This window comes from Lemur catta, chromosome 2, assembly GCF_020740605.2.
Source record: "Lemur catta isolate mLemCat1 chromosome 2, mLemCat1.pri, whole genome shotgun sequence".
NCBI classification, from domain to species: Eukaryota; Metazoa; Chordata; class Mammalia; order Primates; family Lemuridae; genus Lemur; species Lemur catta.
This window is the reverse complement of record NC_059129.1, coordinates 121,415,230-121,431,974: the sequence shown is the minus strand read 5'-3', so window position 1 is coordinate 121,431,974 and position 16,745 is coordinate 121,415,230. Positions and strand designations below refer to the sequence as shown.

The following is a 16,745-nucleotide window of genomic DNA, read 5'->3' as shown; positions in this document are numbered from 1 at the left end:
CATTTGAATAGCTGCTATAGGGCAACCTAAAGCCTGTGCAGTGTTAACAGGCGCGCGTCACACACGGTTCCCCCGTCCCCCCTCCCCCCACACACCCCTCTGCCGTGTGTCACCTTCCTGTTCGGAAGTCTTAGTAGGTTGCCGGGACTGAACAGGGGGCGCCTGCTCCACCCATCAGGTATCCGGTTGGAAGAAAAGCCAGTCTCAACAACTTGATTTTCTCCGTTAAATGATAAGTTTAGCAGACCGTCCGTCTCCAAGTGCCAAACATTAGGGGAGGGGAGGAAGGGGCACATCAGACGCTCCCTTTCTGTTCCAACCACAAATCATATGGTTGTCCCTCTTCCCTATTCCACTTAGAGCCCTCCAACTTGAATTCCACGTCCCTCCTGGAATGCATGCCGCAGAGCCTCTTTGAGAAAATGAACCCCATGCATGTGTTTTGAATTTTTTTTCTGGACTGATTTGTGATGATAATCAGTTAAGTTACATTTCTTGTGTGTCTTGCTGGGGATGTAATAAACTTGGGACGCTGATGACTGTAATTTTCTGGGTGATGTTGCAACGGAGGGAATAAATGGCCCAGTGTTGAACTTTGCAGCTTGTTCCCTTCCTGTATGTAAATTGCCTTTATATAAAGTGGGGTTCGTAACAACAAAACAAGGACAGCCGCCTCTGGCTCGTGCTCTCCTGTCATCTCAGAGCTGCCAGCCTTATCAGAGGCACATAGCAGGGAGGCTACTCCAGCTGTCACTGAGCTCTACCTCCAGCCTCCAGGACATAAGCCCCAACCTTTCCTATCCTGGGAAACCTGAAGAATGAAAGAGGAGGCTATAAAATCCCCTTTGAAAGGTTAGTGCTTATAGTACTATCATTTGGCTGGGATGGGTAAAACAAAGATGCCTCGGAGGATTTGGGGTTACTTGGCATGGGGAAGGCACATGAGGTGATGCAGGGAAGGGTCTCTGATAGAAGGTTTCTTAATTTAATATTTTAAAAGAAGCAAGCAAAAATCTTCCTGACAGTTGCTGTTTCTGGGCCATCTGAGCAAAATTTGCTCTCTCAAGAGGGCAAGGAACGTCGTGGGAGCAGAGCTGGGCTGGGCTAGGCTAGATGAATGGTGGGATGTAGGGTAGGTGGCATTGGCCCTAACAAAGTCATGCTCTGTGAAGAATCCATGCAAGAGGAAGCAGACATGGGCCAGTTAGTGTGATTTGGAATTGCCAACCTTGCTTTAGGCTGGAGCGTCAATTTCAGGCATTAGATAGTGTTTTTTAAAGGCTGGGCACTGAGCAAAATTTCCCAGCCAGTCTCCAAGAGGAAGGATGTGCGTCCCTTTCTCCCTAGTGGAGGCTGCTGCAAACCAAGAAAGAGTTGAGAGATCATATTAGGGCAAATGTGGTGGTTGTGCCTGTAAAACAAATCCCTGCCCACGACCGAGGAAAAGGCGCTTCACATGCTATTCCTGGTTTGACAGCTGGTATTTCTGAGTGTGCCAGAGCCAGTAGGCAACTCTAAAATGGCAGGGCCCTCGGCAGCAAGGGGTCACGGCAGGGTAGCCACCGCAGACAGCACCAGCGAGCGCCAGGTACCCGGCCTTGCAAATATTGGTAACTTGTAGCTGTCTGCCCCGCTCCGGGCCCAGTCGCGCTCGCGGCTTCGCGCCCAGCGCTGGCGCGCGTCCCCGCGCCGCGGTCCCACTGCAGCTCCCGGGCGTCTCGCCGCCGCCGCCGCGGGGTCACTGGAAGGCACCGGCATAGTTGCTCTGCGGGGCCGGGGCCGCCGCCTGCAACTTCCCTCCCTTCTCTGCCTTCTGGAGCGGAGTCACCCGGCTAATCTTTCGGGATAACGAGTCACAGTTTATGTGGGTCTTGCGAGAAAGAGCGAGGTGGCAAAACTAAGACGAGTCCTGGGTCAGCCCTGAGGTAAAGCCAGGGACGGGCAGGGAAGATGAGGACAAAGGGATCCTCAGACAATGTGACGTGACATGAGGAGTTTTCAGGTGGGACCGCGGGAGGGGAACAGGCCCGGAGAGGGGAGCTGGCGACGCCCGGGTCAGGCCAGGTCGGCCCCGGAGCGAAGCCGCCGCTCCCTTAACGTGCCACCTCCTCACGTGTTCTTGGCATGGCGGGGATTAAAAGGCAAGGAAAAAAATTACATGCGGAACGGACAAAATGTTCTCAGAGATTACTTCAGGGGGAAAAAAAGTGAAATGCAGGTTGTACTTTTTTTTCCCTTTGGTGCAGAGACGAATTTTATTTCCGCCCCCTCCCCTACACATTCCTGACCTCTCCCTCCCCCTTCCCTCTTTCTTTCCTTCCTTCCTCTGCTTCCAAGTTCAGGGATTTTTCAGCCTTGCTCGGTTTTGGCCAAAAGCACAAAAAAGGCGTTTTCGGAAGCGACTCGGCCGCACACAAGGGCCATTTGTTTGTTTTGGGACTCGGGGCAGGAAATCTTGCCCGGCCTGAGTCACGGCGGCTCCTTCAAGGAAACGTCAGTGCTCGCCGGTCGCCCTCGCCCGCCGCGCGCCCCGCCGCCCGCCGCGCACGGGGAGATGCAGGGCGCGCTGGCCCGGGCCCGGCTCGAGTCCCTGCTGCGGCCCCGCCACAAAAAGAGGGCCGAGGCGCAGAAACGGAGCGAGTCCTTCCTGCTGAGCGGACTGGGTAAGCGCCGCCGCCGCCGGCCCCGCCGGGGACTTGGCTCGTGTTCTCCGAGCTGCTCTGCTCCGGCCCGGTTCGCGGGCTCGGCGACCCGGGCTGCTTTTGTTGTTGCTGTGGGGGCCGGGTGTGGAACCTGGCTGGCCGGGCGGCGAGGGCGGGGAGGACCCAGCGGGCGCCCGCGCCCCGCGATGACCCGCAGGTCCCGGCGCGCTGCGCCACCCTGCGCCAGAGAGATAACCCCGGCGGGGCGCGCGCCGCGGGGCCGGGGCTGGGGCGGCCGACACGGGATCCGCGGGAGAGGGTCGGCGCCAGGGCCAGGGAGAGGGAATCTGCAGGAAGGGTGTGAGCGGGCACAAAGCCACCCCGGTCGCCGCGCACCGGGCGGAAAGCGCTTCAGTGCCGCGACCCCGATTTCCATGCCCCGCGGAATAAATGAGAAAGGTGGAAAACTACCCCGGACTGCCCGTCCCTCCCCGCCCCCTCTGCCCGCGCTTTCCCTCTCTCCGGCGCAGGGGGCTGAAGGCAAATGATAACAGCCCCACACCGGGCCCTCCCCACGGGGGGGGGGTCCCCGCGCGCCCCCCGCCCCCGCCCTGGGCTCGCCTTACAGCGGGGGGCAGAACCGCCCGCCGCGGGCAGCTGCGCCGCCTGCAAACCGCGCGCCGGCCGGGGGCGGGGCGAGGCGGGGCTGCGCCGCTTGCTCATTGTCGCGCGGTCCCCGCCCCCGAGGCGGCGCAGCGCATATAAGGCCGAGCGCGCGGCTGAGCGCAGTGTTGGCTGAGCCGGTCTCCAGTTAGTAACAACCTGTGGTCTTCCCTGCGTGGCGATGACGGTGAAAACCGAGGCTGCTAGGGGCACGCTCACTTACTCCAGAATGAGGGGAATGGTGGCAATTCTCATCGGTGAGTGTAGGAACAAGGCTGGACTCTTCTACTCCAGGATGCGCAAAGTGGAAATTTTTTGGAAGTCCCGGATCAGATTAGTGTGCGTAGCGCTGGACGTTATGAAGCCGTCTAAATGTTTCTCTCTCCTCTTTAATTCACAGCTTTCATGAAACAGAGGAGGATGGGCCTGAACGACTTTATTCAGAAGATTGCCAATAACTCCTATGCATGCAAGCAGTAAGTTTGGGGGGATTTGAGGAAATCAAATTAGGGTGGTTTGAATTTACCAGCAGTAAGGACTCATTCTCGTCACGGTGTTTTTCGGGAAGGTGAGGACTTCCCGCGGGGTGGGCATCTCTTTTCTCCTTAAATTCTAATATATTTGAAACATCTTAAACATTAAAATTAATTCGCTGATTTGGTTTGATCTAAAGATGTAAGAGAAGTTTTTCATGTCTGCCTAATGCACGCCCTCCATGAACAACTCTAATATCTGTATTTAGCAGGGTTTATCATTTTCTTTAGCTGAGTAATTTGGATGTTTTCAGTTTAAGCACTGAATTCTCCCAGAAAAGTTAGCCAGATACTCACTGTTGATGTTGGTGTGCCCCCTAGTGGCTAGGTAGGAGATTCTAAGTTGTTCGTTTATTCCTTGCAGCCCAGAAGTTCAGTCCATCTTGAAAATCTCCCAGCCTCAGGAGCCTGAGCTTATGAATGCCAACCCTTCTCCTCCAGTAAGTATTTTCTATGTGTTTTGCATCTGTAGGGGAAAATTGCAGATGAGCCAGTTAATATTGCTACATTGATGGATGAAAATAGCATTTCTAGAAATTAGTATCAAGGCAGGTGCCTCATTAGTTTATGGCATAACAAGTGACTTAAGTATTGAGTCAGAGAACTATTTTAAAAGGCATATTTCGTAAAAGTTTATCTGGTTATAAGACCATTGTGTGCAATTTCCATACTCATTTGAAATAATGACTTGTATGGATAAAAAGTAGTTTTGAATGTGCTTAAAGATGTATGGGGATTTGCCTCAGTCTTTTGTAGATGTAACATCTTTTGCATTGTCTGTAGTTTATTATACATGTCTTCCTTTGAAGCAATGATCTTGAAAGAGAACGTTTTCTTTTCTAGCCAAGTCCTTCTCAGCAAATCAACCTTGGCCCATCATCCAACCCTCATGCTAAACCATCTGACTTTCACTTCTTGAAAGTGATTGGGAAAGGCAGTTTTGGAAAGGTAATTTCAAGTCCGAACACCTTTTGATAAACTCTTTCATGTACTCATTTTACATTCTTATCCTGGATAAGGACAGAAAAATGATTTATTAATTGAAATTTCAGGTTCTTCTAGCAAGACACAAGGCAGAAGAAGTGTTCTATGCAGTCAAAGTTTTACAGAAGAAAGCAATCCTGAAAAAGAAGGAGGTAGGTATGAGATATGCTTGATGTGTTGGTGTTAGAGAGAGACATTCCTCGAATAATCTTGACCTTGGCATTTTGGTGCCAAGTTGAAATTTGCCACTAAATCTTAATTATCTTTTTCCTAGGAGAAGCATATTATGTCAGAGCGGAATGTTTTATTGAAGAATGTGAAACACCCTTTCCTGGTGGGCCTTCACTTCTCTTTCCAGACTGCTGACAAATTGTACTTTGTCCTAGACTACATTAATGGTGGAGAGGTAAGAGGGGGAACAAACACTGGGTTTTAGTTTGAGAAGAAAGTTTTCAAAGATAACTTGGGGGGTAGGGGAGTTACCAGAATTAGCATTTCCTTTTACCTGTCAAGTTTTAAATAGTTAATAGATCATCTAGGGCTGCTTCCTGTAATTGTTCTCTTTAGCTATATGTGTCAAGATTAATTAAATCCTTTGGCAACCCAGACTAACTTTGTTCTGTCTCCTGCAGTTGTTCTACCATCTCCAGAGAGAACGCTGCTTTCTGGAACCACGGGCTCGTTTCTACGCTGCTGAAATAGCCAGTGCCTTGGGTTACCTGCACTCTCTGAACATCGTTTATAGGTGAGCTGAAGAGCTCTCCAGGCTACTTTCCTGGGAATGGGTATAAAGGACTCCTGGCCCTAGCTCTTAGACAGAGCCCTAAAGTAATTTGTTTCTGTACAACTTGGTCACCTAAAACCAGATCCCCTAGCATGTGAGCTGTCTTGACTTCATGCCACCAGGGAATCAGCCAAGTAGGATTGTGCCTAATCCAGAATAGATGAACAGAACAAGGACTCCCCTTTTTTTATTCACTATGCAACTGCAGTGAATTTAAAATGCTTCTAATACCTTTAGTAATTATCTTTACAGAGGATTTCTGATGAAATGAAATTAACTTATGCAATTACTTTCCTATTCACTATTTTTCAGAGACTTAAAACCTGAGAATATTTTGCTAGATTCCCAGGGACACATTGTCCTTACGGACTTTGGACTCTGCAAGGAAAACATTGAGCACAATGGCACGACGTCTACCTTCTGTGGCACACCTGAGGTATGAGCTCCTGAGATCAAGTGCCTGGTTTATCCCCTTTGTCTAGGAGATACGTGCAATAATGCCTTTAACTACCAAACAAGTAAACTCTTCCCAGACTTCCTAGTACAGTTCAGTGCAAATAGAATACATTTGCCATTTGATGCAACATGAGAAACCCCAAGGCCTTATGTTGCTTTAATTAAAACTGGCTGTAAAATCCACATCATGAAAGGTTTCTAAATCCTGAAGTTGAAATATCTGGGTGTTCAGTAGCTTCCTAAATACCAGTACACATAGGTAGCCAGTCAGCCTCAGAAAGTATAGCAGTTTTATCGGGTGGTAATCTAAAGATATATATCCTCCAAGTTTACTGTGGGTACCTTAGTTTTTTCAAGGTAGATGCCTGGTCTGAGGATTGCCTGGTTTCTCAGCTTCTGAACTGCGTTTTCCTGGTCTGTCTTTCAGTATCTGGCACCTGAGGTGCTGCATAAGCAGCCCTACGACAGGACCGTGGACTGGTGGTGCCTGGGGGCCGTCTTGTATGAGATGCTGTATGGCCTGGTGAGTAGCACATTGTGGGAACCACGGAGCACTGTCCCTGTTCCTAGAACACAGTCTTGCTACAGTCCCTACTTGTCTGGGCACATGCCAAAACGCAGGCCTGGCCATTGTGTCTCACCCTTATCAGAAGCTGGTAAGAGGCATATTGGTTATAAATGTATTCTTTTTATAAGAGTCATCTCTTACCTGGTGGATTTTTCTTTCGTACATTTTGCATTTTTGCTAGATAGGGCCACGGTTAACCTGTGTGATGGTGAAAACCATGACTCACTAACATGCCTGCCCACTGCCCATGAGGCATGCAAAATAGACACTTAAAAAGCAAGAGAAAAGAAAACTTCAAGGGGAAGACTTTGTCAAATGCAGCTTAGTATACTGCAGTTTACATCTTTTTCTCTATTGGTAATACATGCTGTACAAAACTTCCAATTAAGTATAAAGTAATTTTCCCCTTCTTTCAGCCTCCTTTTTATAGCCGAAACACAGCTGAGATGTACGACAACATTCTGAACAAGCCCCTCCAGTTGAAACCAAATATTACGAATTCCGCGAGGCACCTCCTGGAGGGCCTCCTGCAGAAGGACAGGACAAAGCGGCTGGGGGCCAAGGACGACTTTGTGAGTGATGTTTTCCTGTTCTCCTGGGCGGGCTGGGGGGTGCACTAGCCCTCACTGCCCTTATTGAATAAGCCTGTCTGAATTAATCTCGGGTTTCTTCTCAACAGATGGAGATTAAGAGTCACGTCTTCTTCTCCCTAATTAACTGGGATGATCTCATTAATAAGAAGATCACTCCTCCTTTTAACCCAAATGTGGTGAGTATCAGTCTCTCTTCTCAGCGTAGTGAGGCCCAAAGGGCATTTCTTTTAAGTCAGAATTATTGTGGGAGGGGCTCAAGAAATAAACTGACAGGTGTTTTCTCTGTAGATCTGTTGTTTTTTTCCTAGAGAAAGAGTACAATTTTTGTCCCAACAAAGCTTACAGAAGTTAACACATTTATCAGTTAGAATATGAAAAGAGAAAAAATGAACATTATCCTCATTTATCTGAACCATGTGTAGTCTTTGGGATTTTTGTGCTTAAAATGGATTTCTGTATATGGTTTCTATAAATGGTTTCTGTATAGCGGCCCTAAAGATTTGAACTCTAGTATTTAAAGCCCAGTCTAGATCTCCCTGTATCCAGTGTGAATTTTTGACACTCAGTATGTTTTCTTTCTTGGAATAGAGTGGACCCAGTGACCTGCGGCACTTTGATCCTGAGTTTACCGAAGAGCCCGTCCCCAACTCCATTGGCAGATCTCCCGACAGCATCCTCATCACAGCCAGCGTCAAGGAAGCAGCTGAGGCTTTCCTAGGCTTCTCATACGCACCTCCCATGGACTCTTTCCTCTGAACAGTCTTAGGGTTGCTTTTGAAGGATTTTGTGTGTTTTCAATGTTTTAGTTAGCCTTTTGGCAGAGCTGCCAGCTGACAGGACATCTTAAAAGAGAATTTGCACATCTCTGGAAGCTTAGCAATCTTGTTGCACACTGTTTGCTGGAAGCCTTTCGAAGAGCACATCCTCCTCTCAGTGAGCTCATGAGGTTTTCATTTTTATTCTTACTTCCAACGTGGTGCTATCTCTGAAATCAGCATTAGAGCGCCGCCTTAGACAGATGCAGGAGTCTGGTTAGAAGGAAGGCGCTGTTCTAAGAGGGATCTCCTGCAGGTCTATCTAGGCTGTGATAATGAATATTATGACATGTGCCTTTTCTGAAGAGATCGTGTTAGCTCCAAAGCTTTTCCTATTGCAGAGTGTTTCAGTTCCTTATTTTTCCATGTGGACTCAACTGTGTGAACAGTGGAATGAGTGTGGTGTGCGTGATCACAGATGGATTTTGTTATAAGCATCAATGTGACACTTGCAGGACACTACAACGTGGGACATTGTTTGTTTCTTCCATATTTGGAAGATAAATTTATGTGTAGACTGGTTTTTTTTTTGTAAGATATAGTGAATAACTAAAATTTATTGAAATGGTCTTGCAATGACTTGTATTCAGATGCTTAAAGAAAGCATTGCTGCTACAAATATTTCTATTTTTAGAAAGGGTTTTTATGGACCAATGCCCCAGTTGTCAGTCAGAGCCGTTGGTGTTTTCATTGTTTAAAATGTCACCTGTAAAATGGGCATTATTTATGTTTTTTTTTTTTGCATTCCTGATAATTGTATGTATTGTATAAAGAAAGTCTGTACATTGGGTTATAACACTAGTATATTTAAACTTATAGGCTTATTTGTAATGTAAACCACCATTTTAATGTACTGTAATTAACATGGTTATAATATGTACAATCCTTCCCTCCTCCTACCACACAACTTTTTTTGTGTGTGATAAGCCAATTTTGGTTTGCAATAAAACCTTGAAAAATATTTACATATATCGTGTCATGTTATTTTGTATATTTTGGTTGAGGGAGCAGTAATGGGTCAGTGTAAAATTTAAAACCATGGAAATCCTGCTGTCATTCCCAGCTTAGCGGTGTCCTGCCTGCAGGGGAGTACAGGATGGTCTGAAAGCCAGCCTCGCTTCCAGGCTTCATTAGCATTTTATGGTGCCTGTCATTCCTAAGTCCATCCAAACAAATCCTTTTCAATTTACTCATCTTGCAGGGATGGCTATGAAGTAATGCTCCCTATAATTTATTGCCTGCCCTGGGAAGGTGGACTGTTTGTCCTGACCTTGGGCTGTCTTCAGTAACAGGTCATTCTTTCAACAAATATTTGAATGCTTACTCTGAGCCAGGCTCCATCCTGAGTGCTGGGAATATCGCAATGAGCAAAGCAGACAAATCTCCGATGAAGGCCGACTTAAAGCAGTTTATTGAACTGGAAATCAAGGAATAGTCTCGAAGTTTAGGAGAATGCCGCTAAAGAGGGGAAGAGTGTTTGTAATAAATGGATACGTTCCCAAAAAGCAGATGTGGCCAGACTTGTGGTTTCTAAGAGTACCCAGAGCTGACCCGCGTCCAGAGCGGCCTCAGGAAAACCACCCTGGAGGAGGTCAGTGTCTCGGGCCGGAGCCTCCGGAGCCACTGTGAACTCAGCACCTCGAGGGCCCAGCAGCTGTGGGGCTGCCCTGCAGAGCCCCCTCCTGGAGCTCCCCTCCTGGGACATGTACTGCAGGGGAGAAAGGAAGGAGGCATGATGTTCAGAGATCATCATCGTCTGTCCAAAGTGTTTGGACTTTTTCACTTTTCTAGGCCTTTCACACAAACATCTAGTGAATCAGCAGGGAATCCCCAAACATCTGGTCCTGTGCTGCCTTGACCCCCCTGTCTTGCCCTCCACCCTGCCCCCCAGGCCTGCCCTCCCAGGATCTCCCCCTGGGACAGCTGTGACCTTTTGTCCTCCTATGACTTGGGTCTCACCTCATCTCACCTCACGCCCTCTCCCCCACCCCTCAAGGCTTCTAAGGGCTGAATTGGCATTTAGAGATCACTTAGTTTATCTCCCTCCTAATCCAGCAGAGGAATAAGATGAAAGTGAGTCAATGACTTCTTGCTCAAGACAAGCCCCAGGTTGAGCTCTGCAGTTGAGTTAGGACCCACAGGCACTGGCTGCACTTTAAATTCCCCACCAGACCCAAGTGACAAATAGAGTCCAAAGTATGCATTTTTCAAGCAAAAATTGATTCTGGCTCTGACACGGCTTTTTTTTTTTTTTTTTTTGCATATTTCCCCCTTATTCTCAACAACAGCTAGGAATTCCTCCTCGAACAAAAAGTGCTTAAATCACATGTTTATCTGAACACAGTTCATGCAGGCTAAGAATCTACAGCCTAATTATAGGTAACCCAGAGGGGCCAGTCAAGAGTTACAAAGCTTCTTTTTTTTTTTATTTTTCGTAAAGGTAGAAATCTGGTTTATTGGGTCAGTCACTACGGGAGGTCTGGGACATGTTTCTCTAGAATCAAAAGGTGCCAGAGGAGCCCTAAGCCGGTCACAAGGATGGGAGATAAGATCAAGCACAAGTGGGTGGGAAGGGAACAAGGAAGAACAGGGAGTCAAGAAAGAACGAGGGATCAATAAATGGGTGACAAATATTTGCTAAGTACCATGATGGCAGGTAACATGCGGGCAGAGGCGTCTTTTATCTAGGGGAGCAGGGCCTGTCCCTGACAGCGTTGTCCCTGGGCCCCAGCCAGCCCACACGGAGCTCGATGATGGATTGGAAGAGGGGACCCCTCACTTCACAGCTCTCCAGCTGCAGGTCTGCTCCAATAAGAGTTTGGGGGGACTCATTCCATGAGGATTCTCATAAGTTCAACTGAAACTCTAAAAACAATGTTGCCATGAAGAATAAGTCAGTCACTGTCCTTACAGAACTTGCCATCTACTTGGGGAGACATGACTCCTACCCATAATACATGACAAATGGAAAACAAGGGGTAAAGAGAGCTTCAGAAGTCCAGACATTCTCTGTGGGGTCGGGTGCCTCGAGGAGGCTTCACAGAGGGGCTGCCCTAAGATCCTTCCTAACCAGCTCTGATTCTAGGGACTCTAATGGGATGTAGGCCCCGAGCACTGGATAATAACAGCAACAGCTCGCACTATTGGGCCCTTACTGTGTGCCAGACATTGTTCTAAGCATTTTATACTCAAAGTGTTTAATCTTCATAACAACTCCGTGATGTCAAAAGTGGGAAAATTGTACAGAAAGGTAATTGGCTGGTTGGTAAGTGGTGAGATCAGAAGTCAAATCATGTCAGTCTGGCCCCAAAGCCTATGCTTGCAACCCTTACTTTATCCTGCCTAAGAGGTGACAAAAGAATATAAAAGCAAACAACTGTGTGCTTGTTAGTCATTCATTTATTAATTCACTAGGCCTGTACGAAGATACCTTCTGAAGAGATGTCATCCTAGGAAAAGAGAGGGGAAAGAGAGGTAGAGGGAGAGAGAAAACGTATAATTATAGGCACTATCAGTGGTTGATGAAGATGAGGAGCAGCTGCAAAAATAAACATTGCAGTGGGAGGTACAAATTAGTGTAGCAGTTTGGAAAACTGTTTGCCAGTCTCTGCTAAAGGTGAACATATGTATAACTTATGATCCAGTAGTTTCACTCCATGGTATGTACCCTGAAGAGCATTCATACATGCAATAAAAATATTTGGAATAGTGTTCACAGTAACAACTATGCCTGTTAGCCCACCATTGGGAACAATTCAAAATATCCACCAATAGTTAAAATGAATAAATTAGTGTGGTTTCACATAATGGAAAACTATGCAATGAAAATGAGTGAATAATTACCATATACAACAGCAGAGAATAAATCTCACAAACAAAAACCAGACTGTATGATTTGATTTTTATAAAATTTAAATGCAAGCAAACAAAATGAATCTATTTGGAAGTCAAGATGTGCTTCCCTTTGAGGAGGGAGGCAGAGCTAATGGTTGAGAGAATGCGTGAGGACAACAGTCTTCCGGGTGCTGTTGATTTTTTGATCTGGTTGGTGGTTTTGCTGTGTAATATTTCATCATGCTATCCACATCTGATACATGCACTGTTCTCTATATTTGTTATGTAATGACAAAAATGTTTATTGAAAATATATGGTATGATAAAAACTAATTGTTATAGGAACACATAGTGGGGCACCTTCCCCAATTTGGGGGTCAGGCAAAGGCACTTAGTTTTCAGGTAGTTTAGGAAAGAGATGCTGAGAAAGATCTGGAGGATCCAGGTAGGCTGTCTTGGAGGAACTTGACCTTGAAAATGAGGCAGAAAGAAGAGCATTCCTGCTGCAGGCTTGCAGTGGTGGGGTGGAGGCAACTTGCATAAACACAACAAATGGGATGTCAGCAAGCAGAAGGGACTCAGATCTAGGGCAGAATCCCAGCTCCACTGACCAGCTTTCCAGCTTTGGGCAAATAGTAACTTAGACACATCTTGCCTAACTTAAATTTCTGCGGGAGGAGAAATGCAGCCAGTTCCTCTCTCTTCATAAAACAAGGCCAGAAGGAATTGGAATTTAAAGAATGCCAATTAATTTCTTCTCTCTCCACCCATTGCCTTTTCCAATTTCCTCTACTCTTTACCAGATTATATAATAGGAGAAAAAGATATAAAAAAGCAGCAGAAAATAATTTTAAGTAGGGAGGTGGACCATGTCATTCATATTCTTGAAAACCCCATGGAGTAGAAGTTTAGATGTCATCAGTTAGAAAAGAGAAGTGTTTGAAGTTTTTTTATGAGGAAAGTGAAGTGATCAAAAAGAACCTTTTGGTGGCTCTTGCTAAGAGGTGTGAGAGTAAAGAGATCTTTGGAATTAAAAAAAAAAAAATGCCACTTAGGAGACTGCTGCCAGTCATCCCAGTAGTGGTGGTGAGTAAAGGACAGAGAAGAGATGGTTCAAAAGTCCCCAAATCAGTGAGACTCAGTGAGTTCCTGGGAGTGGAGGAAGTAAGATGAATCCAAAGCAAAGTACATTTCATGTAATTCATTTCTTTAATGTAATTGACTTAAATTATTGAAGGGGTTGTCACACCTGCAATAATAGCTTCTAGGACAAAGGCCACCTACCAGTTTCGGTGACATCCCCAGGATATAATGAATCAGCCAATCGATAATCAACCAGTTTAATTGACAGATGTACACTGCAGTCAATCTCTGCTCCATCCTGTTAAGTATTATAATATCTCTCTTTATCCATCAAAAAGCCCCTAAAGCTCCTCGAATCCTATTCAACATGCCTCAAGCCTTGTATTAGGAGCATAGTGACGTTCAAACTTCTCCTGGTATTAATCAGAATACTTCTACTAAGAAAACCACATACATCCAGATTAATTAAGCTGAATTTGAGAAATTGTTTAAATGTTTTTCTCATATTGCATGACAATTGTTGACTAATAACCCAAATCAAAAATTAAATTATTATTGCTTCAGTTTCACTGTGGCTTACATGTGATCTTTTCTAGTCTAATTTGGCTGCTTTAAACTTGCTATACGAGAACACATTTAATTTATAAGTTTTCTCTACTTTCTGCATGTTTTCTGTGAAGGACGTTAGCAGCAAGACTAGGAACAATCCTTAATGTTTACACAGTGTTACCTATAACATTGTGTTCAGACAGATATCTTTGTGTATTTGGGTGTCTTGGAAACCATGGACTCTGATGGGCAGGGTTCTTGGTTTCTCTCTTCCGTGTCCTCTGTCCTGTACTCCACCTACTGTATCACAGCCGGTGACAGCGCTGTAATGACAATATGCAAAGTACGTACTGTTCACAAGAAAACGTACATACAGACAAGCACTTCTTGTGAACGGTAGGCCAAGGGTCATCAGTATAGAGATGCCATGTCACTGTCCACACACATATAAAACAGATGAGTGGCTGCCAATTTGTTCATGCCATCTGGGTGATGGGAACACAATGCTGCTCACTCTTGTTTTCATGCTGCCTTTGATAGTCAAAGACTCTCAACATAGCATTCCAGAGGCCAAAATCATTTCCTTCCCTAACCTGAACTAGACCATTTGATTCCAAGTGTGTTACAGTGTTGCTAGCAAAAGCTCAGCACCCATCTGTTTTGGCAATAACTAAAATTTATTTAATAAAATCAATTAAAATTAGGCTCTCAATGATTTAGGGTCCAAACTGAAAACCATGATTATATTTTCCTCTGAAAGATCATTAAAAAAAAGAGAGACACACAGAAATGATCTGATGTTTGAATTAAATTACGTGGTTCTTAATAATGGACACTCTGGGGTACATTTAGAGAAAATGTAATTTTTCAAATCAAACACATATGACAATTATTTTAAAATACAGTATAGCAAACAAAAGATGGAATAAGGAGGAGGTTTTTTTTTTTTCTTTACCAAACTAATGCTAAGACAAGAAAAGAAAACAAGAAAAAAATAAGGAGGAAGAAAGAATGTGTATAAAATGATGTTTCCTTACATTTTTCTTTTATTTATATATGAATAACATACTCAGTGTGAAATAAATAAAAATATGATGGGTCGAAAGTGGTAATAATTTCACAATCACCTCTCTCAGCCATTCCCATCCCAATTTCTCCTGGCTGGAGATGACCAATATTAAGCTTTTCTGGTATAAACTTTCAGAAATTTGGTACATAAGTACAAGCACAAAGGCTTCTAATAACACAGATGCTTCTAAATTAGAATGTAAAGGCATTGATTCTCAGCCTTTTGGCTAAGATTGAGTGTAATTTTTTATTTTATTTAACAGACGTGGTGTCTCTATGTTGCCCAAGCTGGAGTGCGGAGACCTGATCACAGCTCACTGTAACCTCGAACTCCCAGGCTCAAGCCATCCTCTCACCGCAGCCTCCAGAGCAGCTGGGACTCCAGGCACGGGCCCCCATATCTGCCTTAAAGTGTAAAATTTTAAAGGAGGGAACAGAGGAGGAGTTTGGTGGATTTTTTAAAAAGTTATTGTAAGTGTTCATATTTTTAAAAAGGTCAAAACTCACATGTGTGATTCCAGTGTTTAAAGACTTTCAGGGCAACATAACTCTTATGGTGCATGTGCACTTTTCAGCTGGTGCGGAATGCAGGCACAGCAGTCTGGTTTCCTGCTACAGAAAAAAACAAGCAAACAAAACAGTGATACTCACTGAGACACTGGCATTGGCATTCGCAGCTGCCCTTTGCAACTATGTACGACTTTTGCCTTGCCCACATAGTCTTTAGTATCTAGCAGCCTTTCAAAATGCAACTTCACTCTAGCTACAATCTTTTTACAACATTGAAACCATCCTGATTTTCCTGTCACTAAATGGCTTTTACATGCCTAGGGCATACCTGAATGTTTTCCCAAAAGTTTGCTGATTAGGGGATATTTCCCTTTCAACCATTCCTGTAAGACACTTTCACTATGAACTACGCTGCCCTTTCCAATTGCATAGAACCATAAAAATGTCAGAATGGAAAAGACCTCTAGGCCCAAGGGTCATAAACTTAATGCCTTCAGGAGCCAGGCTTGTAAATCACATTAGCATAAGACAATCAGAGCCATGGGCAATGCACTTTCTCTTAAAGGCACTGAAATTAAAATAATAGTGAAAATCAAACACAAAAAAAACCACTGTTTGGCCAAGTAAAATTAGTCTGTGCCCAGAAACATCTGCAAATATTCTGCTCCAATCTTATATGCAATTATGTAAAATTCAATGAGGAGCTGCTTCTTTTGCATTCTTGTCCCTTCCTTATCTATGAGCAACACAACATAAAACAAAACCCCAAACACTGGGGACTGAAACCTTTTCTCCTCCCAGCTATGCACCAGTGAGGAAGGAATGGGCTCATAAGAGGGACAGTCATTTGGCATCAGGGACAGTCATTTGGCATCGGAGACACAAAGTCCATCCTAATCATATCCACACACCTGGTGGGCTCAACTTCCATCAGAATTCCATGACTAGTTTTGGAAAGAAAGCAGGCAGGTTCTTAGTGTACTAACTAGGAGAATTTGATAGGCCCCTTTTAAACAGGCCATTCACTCACAAGAGAAAATGGATCACATATTGTTTATAATAATCTGAAGAATTTTCCATCTTTCCATAAAAGGACAGGGAATCAGCGCGGCCAACTCTCCTGAGTTACAATGAACAGGAAGCCAAGAAAAGATACGTTGAGGGAGTCAGCAGGGTAAATTAGGAAAACCTCTGACTTCTGAAATCTAGCTACACTTCTTAGTCTCTATGAACCTTCGTTTCTTCTTTTGAAAATTGGTACTAAATGCATTTTTTTGTGTGTGTACCATAGAGGATCTGAGGTAACATGTACCAGGGATGCGGAAAAATGTTTTGAATTTGATAAGTAAATAAAAAATGATGCTATTATAATAGCACTCAACGGGGGGGGGGGGGTGCTGGGGGCTATTCAAATCTGTGTGCTTCATAACCTGTAGCACTGCTGCCAATGAACTCCTCCAGGAGTTTTTTTTTGTTTTTTTTTTTTTGCAGCAGAGTCTCGCTATGTTGCCTGGGCTAGAGTGCAGTGGTAATCATCACAGCTCACAGCAACCTCAAACTCCTGGGCTCAAGTGATCCTTCTGCCTCAGCCTCCCAGAGTGCTAGGAGAACAGGCATGAGCCACTGTGCCAGGCCCAGGTGGACATCTTTAAAATCATTGAGT

The 16,745-nt window shown here is 45.0% G+C and overlaps 1 protein-coding gene across 3 annotated transcripts; it reads left to right on the top strand.

Annotated features, from left to right (window-relative positions):
* The first annotated feature begins 606 nt into the window (after window positions 1–606).
* Window positions 607–9,007, top strand: LOC123633293 (serine/threonine-protein kinase Sgk1). Of its 3 annotated transcripts, none has more exons than XM_045544405.1 (12): window positions 607–852; window positions 3,706–3,781; window positions 4,203–4,278; window positions 4,682–4,786; window positions 4,891–4,974; window positions 5,097–5,228; window positions 5,455–5,567; window positions 5,919–6,042; window positions 6,490–6,585; window positions 7,047–7,202; window positions 7,310–7,399; window positions 7,812–9,007. In XM_045544405.1, the coding sequence occupies exons 1-12, from the start codon at window positions 819–821 to the stop codon at window positions 7,977–7,979; spliced, it is 1,254 nt and encodes a 417-aa protein (XP_045400361.1). In that variant the 5' UTR covers window positions 607–818; the 3' UTR covers window positions 7,980–9,007. The 3 variants fall into 3 exon arrangements, with proteins under 3 accessions (XP_045400361.1, XP_045400359.1, XP_045400360.1); XM_045544403.1 differs by lacking the exon at window positions 607–852 and adding an exon at window positions 2,220–2,663; XM_045544404.1 differs by lacking the exon at window positions 607–852 and adding an exon at window positions 3,346–3,562.
* The last annotated feature ends 7,738 nt before the right edge of the window (window positions 9,008–16,745 follow it).